Source organism: Ahaetulla prasina, chromosome 4, assembly GCF_028640845.1.
Source record: "Ahaetulla prasina isolate Xishuangbanna chromosome 4, ASM2864084v1, whole genome shotgun sequence".
In the NCBI taxonomy this organism is placed as follows: domain Eukaryota; kingdom Metazoa; phylum Chordata; class Lepidosauria; order Squamata; family Colubridae; genus Ahaetulla; species Ahaetulla prasina.
In genome coordinates this window covers 76,966,689-76,980,265 of record NC_080542.1, presented here as the reverse complement: position 1 = coordinate 76,980,265, position 13,577 = coordinate 76,966,689, and the positions used below count along the sequence as shown (strand labels likewise).

General features: G+C 41.8%; 1 protein-coding gene across 15 annotated transcripts in view; it reads left to right on the top strand.

The window, feature by feature from the left end:
• Positions 1–13,577, top strand: part of ITGA9 (integrin subunit alpha 9) — a 762,385-nt gene that overhangs the window by 58,890 nt on the left and 689,918 nt on the right. For 14 of the 15 annotated variants that reach the window (XM_058183141.1, XM_058183147.1, XM_058183148.1 and 11 more), the window contains exon 6: positions 11,412–11,541. The exons of the other annotated variant lie outside the window; for it this stretch is intronic. In XM_058183141.1, the coding sequence (XP_058039124.1) occupies positions 11,412–11,541 (130 nt within the window). The remainder of the gene's footprint in view (positions 1–11,411; positions 11,542–13,577) is intronic. 15 annotated transcript variants of the gene reach the window in all.

Genomic DNA, 13,577 nt, shown 5'->3' with positions numbered 1-13,577 from the left:
TGGCCAGAGTTCTTCCACCTTTAGGTGTCACTTTGCAATTCACAATTCTAATCCAAAATTAGCAAAAGTATACATTTTGTGTCTTTTACTTAGAGCCGCGCCTTATTTTTTTTCCCAATTAGTCCCAAAAACCTAATAGATTTGAGTTTAAAATTTATTTAGTTCCAGTTCATAGAGGAAAAAGAAAATTGGAGATATTCCACCAAATTACAGTTTTAAGTTCTTGATTTTTCCTTTTTTCCTTTTTGTAATCTTTAATCAATTTTAAAAGCTTCCAAATTTATCCAAATTCCCGGCTTTAATTAAGGGCTCCATTCCCCCCCCCCTTTTGGGGATCTATACTTCAATTTCAAAGATCACGTTTCTGTCAGGTCTTTGGGTACTGCTTACGTTTCTTTTGTTCTATTATATTAACAGTCCTGGTCAATTTAGCTGCTATTCCAGAGTTGTTAAATTTTTTTGCCAAATGTCAATTTTAAAATAGTCCTCTGTGAGTTGGTGTTCACTCACCCAGCTTTAATATTTTGTCCAATTCAACACTCCAGCCCAGTCTTATGTGGTCGTCCCAACTTTGGCAGCTTGTAATGGCTGCGTGTCCTTATTGCTGGGTTAAAGGTTAAAAGCTGGTGCTGCAGGGAATTTTCAACTTCCCTGTTTGCTCCAGTGGTTCCTTCTTTCTTTGCTGTCCCTGCAGAATAGCTATGGTCCATTGCGGTCTCCCATAACGATGGGGATATTGGCGCTCCCCCAGAGCTCCCAGGGTTTGTGACCGTGTTGTCGCAATGCTGGTCACGTCTCCTCTACCAATCCCCTTTTCTTAAGACTTGTTCTTCCTGCTGTCATTCTGCTTTCACTCTTTTTTAAATTTCTTTTCATTTCTGCAATGCCCATTTTTCTCCCAATATCCACCTTGACGTGTCAAAAATAGCTTGTCCCCATTCAATACCAAAAATAATCCTTGGTTCTTCACTAATTTTTGCAACCTTGCATTATAAAATCTCATTTCAATTATGCTTTTAGATTTATGTTAACTATTTTTCATGTACATGCTTGAAAAGAAGACATTTTTTTTTTTTGGTTTACATTTATACCCCACCCTTCTCCGAAGACTCAGGGCGGCTTACAGTGTATAAGGCAATATATGTACATGTACATGTACATATATTCATGTACATGTTTGAAAAGAAGACTTATATTTAAACTATATAACTGAAACAGAACTTTCTCTAGACAAATATTCAGCAATCTCCATTCATTTTTGAGTCTCCAAATGATCCAAAAACTTTTTCTGTACTTTCTCATCTCATTCCTACCCATCCATTCATATCATATAATAAATTAAATATTTCCCCAGATTTCATTAATGTTGCCCAATTTTTTAAAGCAACACTTATCTGGTATTTTGTATTAACACCATTCTCAAGCAAGTTAAAAACATAAAACTATTTCCAGCCTATGGATTTGCACTTAATAAGAAACTATATAGTAACTTGTATGATTCCAAATATTATGTTCTGACATATATTTTAATCCTATATTCATATTTTTATAATATCTTTATTAAATTTCAGAATCAAATATTAAAATACAAATTTTATGTTAAAGGAAAGGAAATAACAAAACAAAATTAAAGTGACAAAAATTAAATTTATAACAAAAATAACTTTTGATTTTCTTTTACTCCACAAATAATATCAATACAACAACCTTTCTATATATTTAATTAATACTAATCTTTAAAATCAACATTCCAAAAATCCACTATTCCTAAATTTTTCTTCTCTTAATTCTAATCTCACACATAATAAATTGTCAAATGTAAATAAACTTATATTTAACAAAACAATATTTCAATGGTTAAATTCAATCTAATCCTCAAATTACAAAGTCAAAAGGTGATTTGTCTTATAAGAAATCGTACAGTGGTCTCCAAGTCACAAAAAATGAAAATAAGTCATTCATGAAAAAAAGGAAAAGAAGTCATTATTTTGTCATGATAGATAGCTGCATTAATTTCAAACTCCATTCTTCCAAGGTGGGTATATATTTTTCTTTCCAACTATGAGCATATAGGAACCTTGCTGCCAATGCCAATATAAAGTCCCATGTTTTTCCAACTGCTCTTCTGTCATTCTTAAAAGATCCATTTTCATAATATTCTCAACCAACATAAATATCTGATTACAAAACTTCTTAGCTTTCATACAAATCCACCCAATATGATAAAAGCATCTTCAGATTGATTACATTTCCATTATTTGTTGAGATCTCTTATATATCTTGTACAATTTATCTGGATTTGAATATCATTGATACATCATTTATAAAATATATATTCATTTACTCCCTCTTTGTAGGATCAGTCCACCTTCATTTAGATCTATCTTCAAAAAAGATCTTCCTCTTAGTTGCACACTCACACAATATATGATTTTATTCCTCCATTTCCTCCATTAATTCACACTTTTTACCATCTATTTGGATTTGGTACCTATAGCTCAGAACTATTTATTCTGAGGATTGTACCTGGGGCATTTTACATTTAAACAATGCTGAGCAAGCTTCTTTTGGCCAGGCCTTTTTTGGCCAGGCCAGAACATTGATCAGCTGGAGGACTATAGGTGAATTCACTAAAAGTATGATACAATTATTGAAAGGGATATGTTTTTAGTCTTCTTTCTCTTTTGGGTGTAGGGGGTTGAGCAGGGCAACAGGATTAAGAAGCTTCTAGGACAGTGATGGTTAACCTTTTCGGCACTGAGTGCCAAAACTGGAGTGTGCTCATGTTGAGTGCCAGAACCCAGAAGAGAGCAGCTGGCTGGTGCGCATGTGCATCAGACCAGCTGGCCAGTGTGCGTGCGCACAACAGAACCTGGAAGAGCAGCTGGCAATGGTGCATGTGCCCACACGCATGCCATAGGTTTGCCATCATGGTTCTAGAAGGTAAATTGCTAGAAGGTAAATTTAGATAACTTGGACCATTGTGGGGAGTGGGGATCCCCCCCCATTTCTTTGTTTTGTTTGGTTAGAACTATAGTTCTGTGAGAGTGTACCCATTTTACATGTAGAACAACCTAAATTCAAACTTTTTAAAAAACAAAAAAACCAAACCCCTCAGTGTGAGAAATCTAACAACTCTTCTCAATCAGAAAATATACCTTGAATTGATGGACAAATCCTTTGTCCTGGTAACTTTTCTGAACTGCAGTTGAGATACTGGCCAATTTTTTTATGATGCCATATGGCTTTAATGATGTCTAATTCTGACATAGCTATATCTAATTTTCAAGGCAATTTTGCATTTTGCCTGATGGGTTTAATTACCGTATTTTTTGGAGTATAAGATGCACTCCCCCCCCACAAAAGAGGCTGAAAATTTGGGTGCATCTTGTACTCTGAATGTTGCTTTTTCAAAGCTTTTTTTCAGCCCTAATGAGGCACTAGCGAGTGAAACGATCTCTGTGCTTTGTCTGCTCTCTCTGACTCCCAGATGTGCTTTAGAAGCTTTTTTTCACCCCTAATGAGGTGCTAGCGAGTGAAGCGATCTCTGTGCTTTGCCTGCTTTTCTCATTACTGCTCCCTCTCAGCTGTGCTTTAGAAACTGTTTTTCAGCCCTAACGAAATACTAGTGAGTGAAGCAATCTTCTGAGGTTCGCCTGCTTTTCTCATTGCTTCTCTCTCCAAAGATCAGCTGTGCTTTAGAAGCTGTTTTTTATTCCCAAGCAGGGGATAAAAATTCGGTGCGCGTGTTCAAAACCAGTAAACTAATGTGCTGAAGCTGACCAGACTAAGAACACTAACCAGATGAATACAGGCAGATTCCCCCCCCCACATTTTCCTCCCCAAAATCTAAGCTGCATTTTATACTCCTGTGTGTCTTATACTCCAAAAAATATCGGTACTTTGGATCTTGTAAACAAAACTTATGTCATGGTGTTCAAAACAGTCTGATAGGATCTTTCTAGGACTAGGTTAATCATAAATGGTTGACAACCTTCGTGATGAAGTGTTTGATCCTCAGTGCAATGTCAGCAGCAGCTGTTTCCTGGCTTGTCAGCAGTATCAAACCTGCTTCTTTTCCCATGCTCTGAACTCCCCACCACCACTTGTTCCTCATTCAGAAGGTGGTTTTGAACTTACAGTGCACAGCATCAAGCTTTAGCCAGTGAATAGTAAGCAGGAAATGTAGAGACTGTAGCCGAGTGCAACAGAGGGAATCAATGGCAGAATTTCCCAATTCTCCTGTGTGCTGTTTGGAGAGCCCATTCATGGGTTTCAATTATCTGATTGGCCAGAGACTGAGTTACAAAATCTTTGGCTATGCCTCTTCCTCCTAGCCGAGCCTCAGTTTTTTCAACTCAGTCGGCCAAGAGAGACTTTTATTGAGTTGCTTGGAGTATTTAATTAGAAATTAATTGGAAAATTGGTCTTTTACCAAAAAAAAAAATTTCGGCAGGTTATTGAGCCGCTAAACAGCTGAGAGAGAGTTCGGCTTGCTTTCCGCGCCGGGAGCGGTGCCACAATCACCGTCTAAGTTGCCTTTGCCACGAAGTTGGCTTGCTGCCCCAGAGAGGTGGCTGAGACCACCACTGGGCTAAAACAGCTGTTGGAGGACTGAGGACTCGGTCAGAGCTGGGCTGGACTCAGAATTCTGGGAGCATGGCTGCTGTGCTGTGTAAAGATCAGAGCACTGAGGCTGCAGCTGGGATCTCAAAGCTGTTGCGAGCTGCAAAAAGGGCCAGGAGGCTCATGAAGCAGTTTCCTGAGCAGAAAAGGCGACCTTTCCAGAAAAGAGGACCAAGGCTTCGGTCAGGATTTGGGAAGGCAGCTATTAAGTGCAAGTAAACTGTGTTGCCAGTTTCAGATGTGAAACTGAAGGCATTAGTGACCATATTGTCGATTTTGCACCCTTTATGCTGCTGCTAACTTTTCAGCATATCTTGCGCAAACAAACCGTGTTGTCGGTTTGGCACTTGTTTGAGGTCTGGACTGCGCAGTGAGTACTCTGTATCATTAATCTGTGTTTCTTTTTCCCCTTCTTGCTTATTGTTTGCAATTGGGAGAATTTTTTTTCTAAAGCTATCACTGCTAGCAGTTACAGCAATAATGGCAGACCGCGAGGATTCAAACAACAGTTTTTCTGCTGAATCTTCCCAAAGCCAGCAAATAGCTGGGTGATCTGAGCCAAAAAGGCCTAAATCAGGGGCAAAGGAGCCCTCTACCAGATCCCAGGCCAAGCATTCCAAATCAATTTCTTTAGCATCTGAAAAAGATGCCAAAAGAAGACAGAAAGCCCTGGAAAAGCAATTTGCAAAAGCACAAAAACAGGCAGAAGCTGCAAAAGACCCCAAGTATTCCTCGGAGTGCTGATGTGCCTTGTATACAATTACCACAGGAAATTCCATCACAAACATTACTGGAAGACCAGTTAAATTGGTCTCCTAATGTGATCCCGGGTGGACAGGAATTTCATGCTGTTCCCTATAAGGAGGAGAGTGACCAGGCTTCAGGCCTGTCTGTTGCAGGATTGCTACCTGCTTCTGGCAGCAGGTCATCTGCCACCTTTACTCCTACAACAGCAGGGCTCTGCCCTCAGGAGAATCCAGACCAGGGCTTGTCTGCAGAATTACATAACGCAATAGCACAAACTATTGCACATGGCATTGATGCAACTCTCATCCAAGGGGGATTAAATGGGCCATTGAATGCAGGACCCTTGCAGTCTGAAGGCCCGCATCACAGCTTGCATCCTGAAAAAGGCCATTTCAGGGAGTTTCATTCTCCACCTCTATCACTGCACAGTGAGGTTTCACTGGAAGGGGAAGAGGATTTTGGGGACTTTGAGGTTTCTGAGGATGAAGGGGTCTCCCCAGATACACCCTCATATTCTGGCCTATTTCACCCTAACCTGTTTAAGACATTATTATTTAAGGCCAACATGGGCAGCCAACATGGGCAGTTCAGTGATAACCCAATGGTATCTCAGGTTCCCTGTGCTTTACAGAGCAGGTCACGGCTCAGGAAGTGATCCCCTCCCTGAAGTTATTTGTGAATGTCATCCAACAGCAGTGGGACCAACCGGGTTCTATCCCTGCCCCAAGTGGCTTGGACAAAAAGATATATACAGCAGAGCAGGAATTAGAGGAGCTACTATAGCTTCCAGTTGTAGATGCCACATTGGCAACCTTGGCTTCAACAGCACTTCTTTCCTCTGATACTGCAGAGAAGTTGAGAGCAGAGGATAGGAAAGCAGAGCTGGCTGCCTGTAAGACTCACCAAGCAGTTGCTTGGGCAATTAGTTTGGCCAAAGCCGCTTCCTTCTTCTCTAGGACATTGCTCTTACGGCTGAGGCAGATGCAGGCCAGGGCCTCACCTGAGGATACCCGTCTGTAGCAGGATATCAGTAAATTGATTGCGGCAGCTGAGTATTCAGCTGATGCAATTCTCAATGTGGCCAAGTTTGCCTTTAGGGCTCTGGCCTCTAATGTTACCTCCAGGCACTTGTTATGGCTTCGCCAGTGGCAAGCTGATATGAAATCCAAATGGAGGTTAGCTTCTGCCCCTTTCAAGGGACATCAGTTGTTTGGGGATGTCTTGGATCCAATCCTAGTGGAAGGGAAAGACAAGTGAAAAGCCCTTCCTCATTCTTCGAAGTGAATGGAAAGATCTGCTCCCTTTTATTGCAGACAGCCCTTTCGTGGCTCTGAGGTCGGATTCTCCGCCTCACAGTACTACAGACAGTATCCCCGTAGTATGGATAGGACACAGGACAGATCAGCATTCTGAGACAGGGCCCGTCAGCCCCAATCCAGATGGCCTATAGAGATGCTGGTAGCAGACCTTACCGCCCAGGGGTGAAATCTAAAAATTTTCCCTACCGGTTCTGTGGGCATAGCTTAATTGGTGGGTGTGGCTTGGTGGTCAGGTGACTGAATGGGCATGTCCAATAATAATAAATAATAAAAATAATAGTGTACAAAACTTGGGAGTGCACCGGTCTACCTTCTTTAAAAATAGAGGCACCGGTCTACCAATTGCTTTTTAAAAATAGAGGGACTTGTCTACTAGCTGCCTACAGCACTGATCAGCTATAGTGCGGCCCTTTGAAGTGCAGTGGCAATCATTTAAGGCTGTTTGCAGTTATATCACCACCGAGAGCTTCAGGGACAGAGAAGAGGAATAGCGAGGTGTGGGCGGGGGGGGGGCAGGGATTTTTGCTACCGGTTCTCCGAACTACTTGCCCCCATCGCTACCAGATTGTGTGATCCGGTCTGAACCGGGAGCATTTCACCCCTGTTACCGCCGCTCAAAGTGACTCGTTGGCGGCCGGTTAAAGATGTTTGCCAGCCAGAGCGGGTGATGGTGGTATCATTACCGATGCTTGGGCACTGCAAACAGTGAGGCTCGGGCTCACTCTAGAATTTTGTTCCAAACCCCACAACGTTTTATCCAATGTCCTGTTCCCAGGGTGGCAACCCAGAGGGCTATGATGGAGGCCGAGATTCAGCATTTGCTTGACATCAAGGCCATAGAGCCAGTGCCGGAAGGTCGGGGTGGGGTGTCTCAGCTTTTACTCCATTGTCTTGCTGGTTCCCAAGAGTTCCGGGGGCCAGAGAGTTATTTTGAATCTGAAGGAACTCAATGTACATATAAAGTACAAGAGGTTCAAGATGCAATCCCTTCATACAATCTTGGATTGCATCTGACAAGGGAATCTTTTAACATCTATAGATCTAAAGGAGGCATACCTCCATATTCCCATCAGACTGTCCCACAGGAAGTTCCTCAGATTCGCATATGCAGGCAGCCATTGGCAATACAGGGCACTTCCCTTCGGCCTCTCCTCAGCCCACAGACTTTACCAAACTGCTAGATATTATAGCAGCACATCTGAGGGCAAAATAAAAGGTTATTTGGACGATGTATTAATCCAGTCATCATCCCTCAGGCAGGAGGATCAAGACCTACAGGTTACAATCCAAATGCTCCAAGATCATTTGCAGGCAGGCTTTTCTGTGAATTGGGAGAAGAGTCAATTGACATCATCCACTAGCCTAACACTCACTTCTCCCAAGTCTTCCTGTCTCAGAAACGCAGAGCCAGCATAAGGGAGATGGTAGAGCAAGTAAGATCCTTAGAATTAGTTCCTTTACTGCTTCTCTCCAAACTATTAGGGAAACTGAATTCCTGCTTAGCCATAGTCCCTTAGGCTCGATTGCATACAAGGACCTTGCAATGGCTGCTTCTACCCAATCAGAGATCAAGACACAGCAATTCACTAGTCAAGATCAGGATTCCCAAGCAGGTACTCACGCCCTGGACTGGTGGATGTCAGCCGTCATAGAGAAGGAGTGTCTCTTTTGAGAACCTCCCTGTCTGATGCTGACCTCAGATGCCAGTCTCTTTGGCTGGGGTGCACACCTGAACTCCGGTGTGGCCCAAGGATGGTGGTCTCAGCAGGACCTGCTCAATGACATCAATTGGCTGGAATTAAGAGAGGCCCATCTGACACTACACCATTTTCAACCCGAATTGTCAGATCATCATGGGTTTCTATTGATAGACAATATAACAGCCAAAGATGTGTCTCCGCCCAGAGACCCCACTCCAGGGTCCTGATGTGCAAGGCAAGGGACTTATGTCTCTGGGCAGAGACACATCTGAAGTCCTTGTGAATGGAACACATTTCCGGAACATCCAATACACAAGCGGACTGGTTGAGCAGAAAAACCCTTGTCCAGTCCAAATGGTGCCTTCACCCAGACCTATTTCATCAAATAACATAGAAATTCAGCATACTGGTTCTGGATTTGTTTGCCAGCCTTCAGAACACTCAACTTCTGAAGTTTTTTTTCCAGATTCCGGACACCAGCAGCCAAAGGGGTCAACGCACTTCATTGCTGGTGTCTTGCCGAACTGCGATATGCCTTCTCTCCAATCCCCCTAATACTGAGGGTCATCAGGAAGATCTTGGAGGAGGAGGCAGAAGTGCTTCTGGTAGCACCTCACTGGCCACGGCGCCTGTGGTTTGTGGATCTGATGTCACTTTCCATCACACGCCCATGGAAGATACCACCACACAGGATCTCCCTCAGCCAAGGGATTATGCAACATCTGGACCCCCAGTGGTTTCAGTTGGCCGTTTGGCACTTGAAAGGGAGATCCTCAGGAAAGGACATTTCTCAGGCAAGGTGATTTCAATGATCCTTGCTTCTTGTAGGGCATCGACAAACAGAATATATGAGGCCACGTGGGCTTCAGTTTGTCGCTGGTGCGCCACACAGAGGATACTACCTACCACAGCAACAGTTCCAAGGGTTTTGGACTTTTTACAAGCGGGTCTGGAGAAAGGTTTATCTATAAACACACTTCACCAGCAGGTGGCAGCCTTGACCACCATCTTACCAGGTGACAGAACTATTCCTCTTTTCCAGCACCCAAAGCTGCGTAGCTTTTTGAAAGGGGTGTCCAATCTGTACCCTCAATGGTCCACAGATATCCAACCTGGGATTTGTCAGTCGTTCTACAGGCACTTACTGCTGTTCCCTTTGAGCAATTACGGTCCACCAGCATCAGAGTATTGACTTTCAAGTTTGTCTTTCTAGTAGTGATCACCTCTGCACATAGAATTTCAGAACTGTCAGCTTTTTCGGTTTGCCAGGACCTATGCATTTTTCAAAGGTTAGACCCAACATTTGTTTCAAAAATTAACACCTGGTTTCACAGGGCGTAAGAAGTTACTCTACCAGACTTCTGCCTGAAACCCAGACATCCACATGAAAAGTGATGGCATACCTTAGATCAGTGGTTCCCAACCAGTGTGCCGCGGCACTAAGGGGTGCCGTGAGATCTTTTGAGGGTGCCGGGAACTTTTGAGCTACGGAGATTTTAAATATCTATTTCCTTATAAGGGTGCCGGGAACTTTTGAAAGGCTTTCCAAGGGTGCCTCAAACAAGAAAAGGTTGTGCCTCAAACAAGAAAAGGTTGGGAACCACTGCCTTAGATGTTCACAGAGCTTTATGTTGGTACATTAAGTGAACAGCTTCCTTCCAAAGGTCTGAATCGCTCTTCATTTCATTTCAACCCAGGTCTATGGGCAAGAAGGTGTCTCTATCCACTATCAGTTGTTGGCTGAAGGTGTGCATTGTGCTGGCCTACGAACATCAGGCAAGGCCTGCTCCACGCTACATCACCGCGCACTCAACCAGAAGTGCGACCACCACAACAGCGTAGTCTAGACAGGCTTCCATCCTTGAGATTTGCAGGGCAGCCACTTGGACAGCCATTGCCATTTGTGAGGAATTACAAATTGGATCAGTTCACTTCAGCAGAGGCGCCATTTGGGAGATGAGTGTTACAGCGGGTTCTATCAGTTGAGGAGACCCTAGACTAATCTGTCTCCCACCCTACTTCACTTTAGCTTGGATATATCCCATGCTTGGACTCTTCACAGGAGAAGGAATGTTGGACTTACCTGAACGTTTTTCTATGTGCGCTGCAGGAGAGTCCAATCCCACCCTGGTTCGGTTCTGGTCCAGGAGTGGTTGGTTTCATCAGTTGAGCTACGTCCTCTCCAGATCCATCTCTTCATAGAAAAAAATGAAGCTTGGCCAGGAGGAAGAGGCTTGGCCAAAGATTTTGCAACTCAGTCTCTGGCCAATCAGATTAACTGAAACCCATGCTTGGACTCTTCTGCAGCGCACATAGAAAGAATGTTCAGGTAAGTCCAATGTTCCTTCTATTACAATATTGTACAATGGTAAAGTGGATTTCCTGTAATCCTTGAAGAAAACATCAAAACCAACAGATACAAAAGCAACACATATAATTAAAACCAAATAGATGATAAAGGGGCCTCTGTGGCTCAGACTGCTAATGCAGTCTGTTATTAACAGCAGCTGCTTGCAATTACTGCAGGTTCTAGTCCCACCAGGCCCAAGGTTGACTCAGCCTTCCATCCTTTATAAGGTAGGTAAAATGAGGACCCAGATTGTTGGGAGCAATAAGTTGACTTTGTATATAAATATACAAATAGGATGAAGACTATTGCTAACATAGTGTAAGCCACCTGAGTCTTCGGAGAAGGGCAGGATATAAATGCAAATAAAAAAAAAAGAATGAATATGATAGAAGTACACACTATTTGATGGAGAGTCTGCTCATTCTGGCCCAAAGTCCTGAAATAAGAGCCAGATGTCTTTTGAAAGGCTGGTAGGATCAGGATATTTGTTGGAGTAGGGTAGGAGAAAAGCAGATTACTCTATTACACTCTTTTCTATATTTTCAGAACTTTCATTCCCATGACTCCAGTTTATTTTCTGTTTCTGAATTTAGTTATGCATAAGGAATCTCAAATATTTATTTCCATTGACTAAAGAGATTTAACATGAAAAAACTCTTCTTTTGATAGGAGTTGGTTATCATGGGAGCTCCAGGGTCTTACTATTGGACAGGAACGATCAAAGTATTGAATCTAACTGATAATACATATTTCAAACTGAAAGACGAATCTGTGATAGCCAAGCGTTACATATATCTAGGTAAGCAAAGCACAACAATTTTCAAATTGTTATTGGTTTTGAATATTGATGGTAAATAGATACCCACATGCCAGTGAAATCTAAGAATTCTCAGAGGTGAAAACTCCAGGAATTGCATCTCTGGAAAGTTTGGATTCAGGAATTCTTCCACTCCCAGCCCTGACTACAGTGTTGCATGTGCACATTAAAAAAAACCAACTTCTTCTGGATTGAAGGATTTTGTAGTTGCTTTAACAGTCTCTGTCAAAAAAATCTTAGTAGCCTTGTTGTTAGTTGTGAAGTTGTGTCTGACCCATTGCGACCCCATTGACAATGTTCCTCCAGGCCTTCCTGTCCTCTACCATCATCTGGAGCCTATTTAAGATCACACCTGCTTCAGTGATGCCATCCAGCTACCTCATTCTCTGTTATCCCTTTCTTCTTTTACCCTCAGTCTTTCTCAGCATTAAGCTCTTCTCTAGTGAGTTCTTCCTTCTTATTAGGTGGCCAAAGTATTTGAGTTTCATCTTCAGGATGTGGCCTTGTAAAGAGCAGTCAGGGTTGAACTCCTCTAGGACTGACTGGTTTGATCATCTTGCAGTCCAAGGGACTCGCAGGAGTCTTCTCCAGCACCAGCGTTCAAAGGCCTCAATTCTTTGGCGCGCAGCCTTCCTTATGGTCCAACTTTCACAGCCATACATTGCAACTGGGAAAACCACAGCCTTGACTCTATGCACTTTTGTTGGCAAGGTGATGTCCCTGCTTTTTAGTATGCTGTCTAGATTTGCCATAGCTTTCCTCCCCAGGAGCAAGCGTCTTTTAATTTCTTGGCTGCAGTCCCCATTTGCGGTGAGGACTAAACATAGTACCATTAGACAACTGCCAATCCCAAAGGGAAGCTAAGATTGATGGTAAGTCATTTATAGAATATATATGTGATCTTGGTCTTAACCTATGGCCTTTGTTAAAATCATTATTACATGTTTGGAAAATGAATAAATATTCCTGACTTAAAGAAGTCCTTTTTCAGTGATTTATTGAATAGGGGAATGTAAGCATTATTTATTAGAAGGCTTAGAAACATCTATTTACAAATGCACTCAGTATCACAGGAGAAATGTTAATTGCTAACTATTTGTGTGTTAAGTCCTCATCAGTACTTTAAAGAAAAATGGTGGATCTCTTTTCTTCAGTTGATTATTGCTTGCTTGTTTCTTTGATTAGAAAAAAACATAGGGGTTTGTTGTTTTCTCTTTGAAAAAAATATGAAAATTAATATTTGTAATGCAGGTAAAAGGCCTGTAATTCACAGTATAAAGGGAGCAAGGGGCCTTTCAAGTATAATGGTTTTATAAGAAAAAGGAGTTGAACATTAAAGAGTGTTCCTGTCTCATAGTGTGTCATTTTAGAGAGGCAAATAAAATCATATTATTGACCTTTCAAATAAATTTTTTGCCTCTTTCAGTTACATTTTTTAAATTTTGTTTAAATCCAAGTTGACTTGTTGGGTTCATTTCCTTTTTCCACATACTATTATACTTTATATTTCCTATGTTTTCACTGAGAAATATGTAAACCTTTTAACATGTCACTATTACAAATAGTTGCAATTTACTGATACGGTGATACACAAATTTCTACTTGATTTGGGGAAAGTTGCACAAATAAACAGTTTCTTTCCACATACAGCAATAGAAATCAGAAGGACCATTGCTTACACAGAAAGTACAATGTGATTAAAATCCTGTACCTTTGTTACAATTTAAGCTGTAGCTACATGGATTCCCATGTAGCTTTATTTTGTGAATCAGGTCACAGCATTGACCTCCATGAACTTGTTCAATGACTGAGTAAAGTCAACCAAGTTTCTAACTCACTATATTTTGTGGTGAGTTATGCTGTTCCACTTAGATCTATGTGAATAATTTCTTTTTAATTGAGTTTAATATCTCATAATCCATTTTTATTTGAGGAGCATGGATTGCAGTATTTTGGGAATTGAAGAAAAACTTTATTTATCCATGTATTCCATATTTTGCTTGTTTTTCTAACATCTG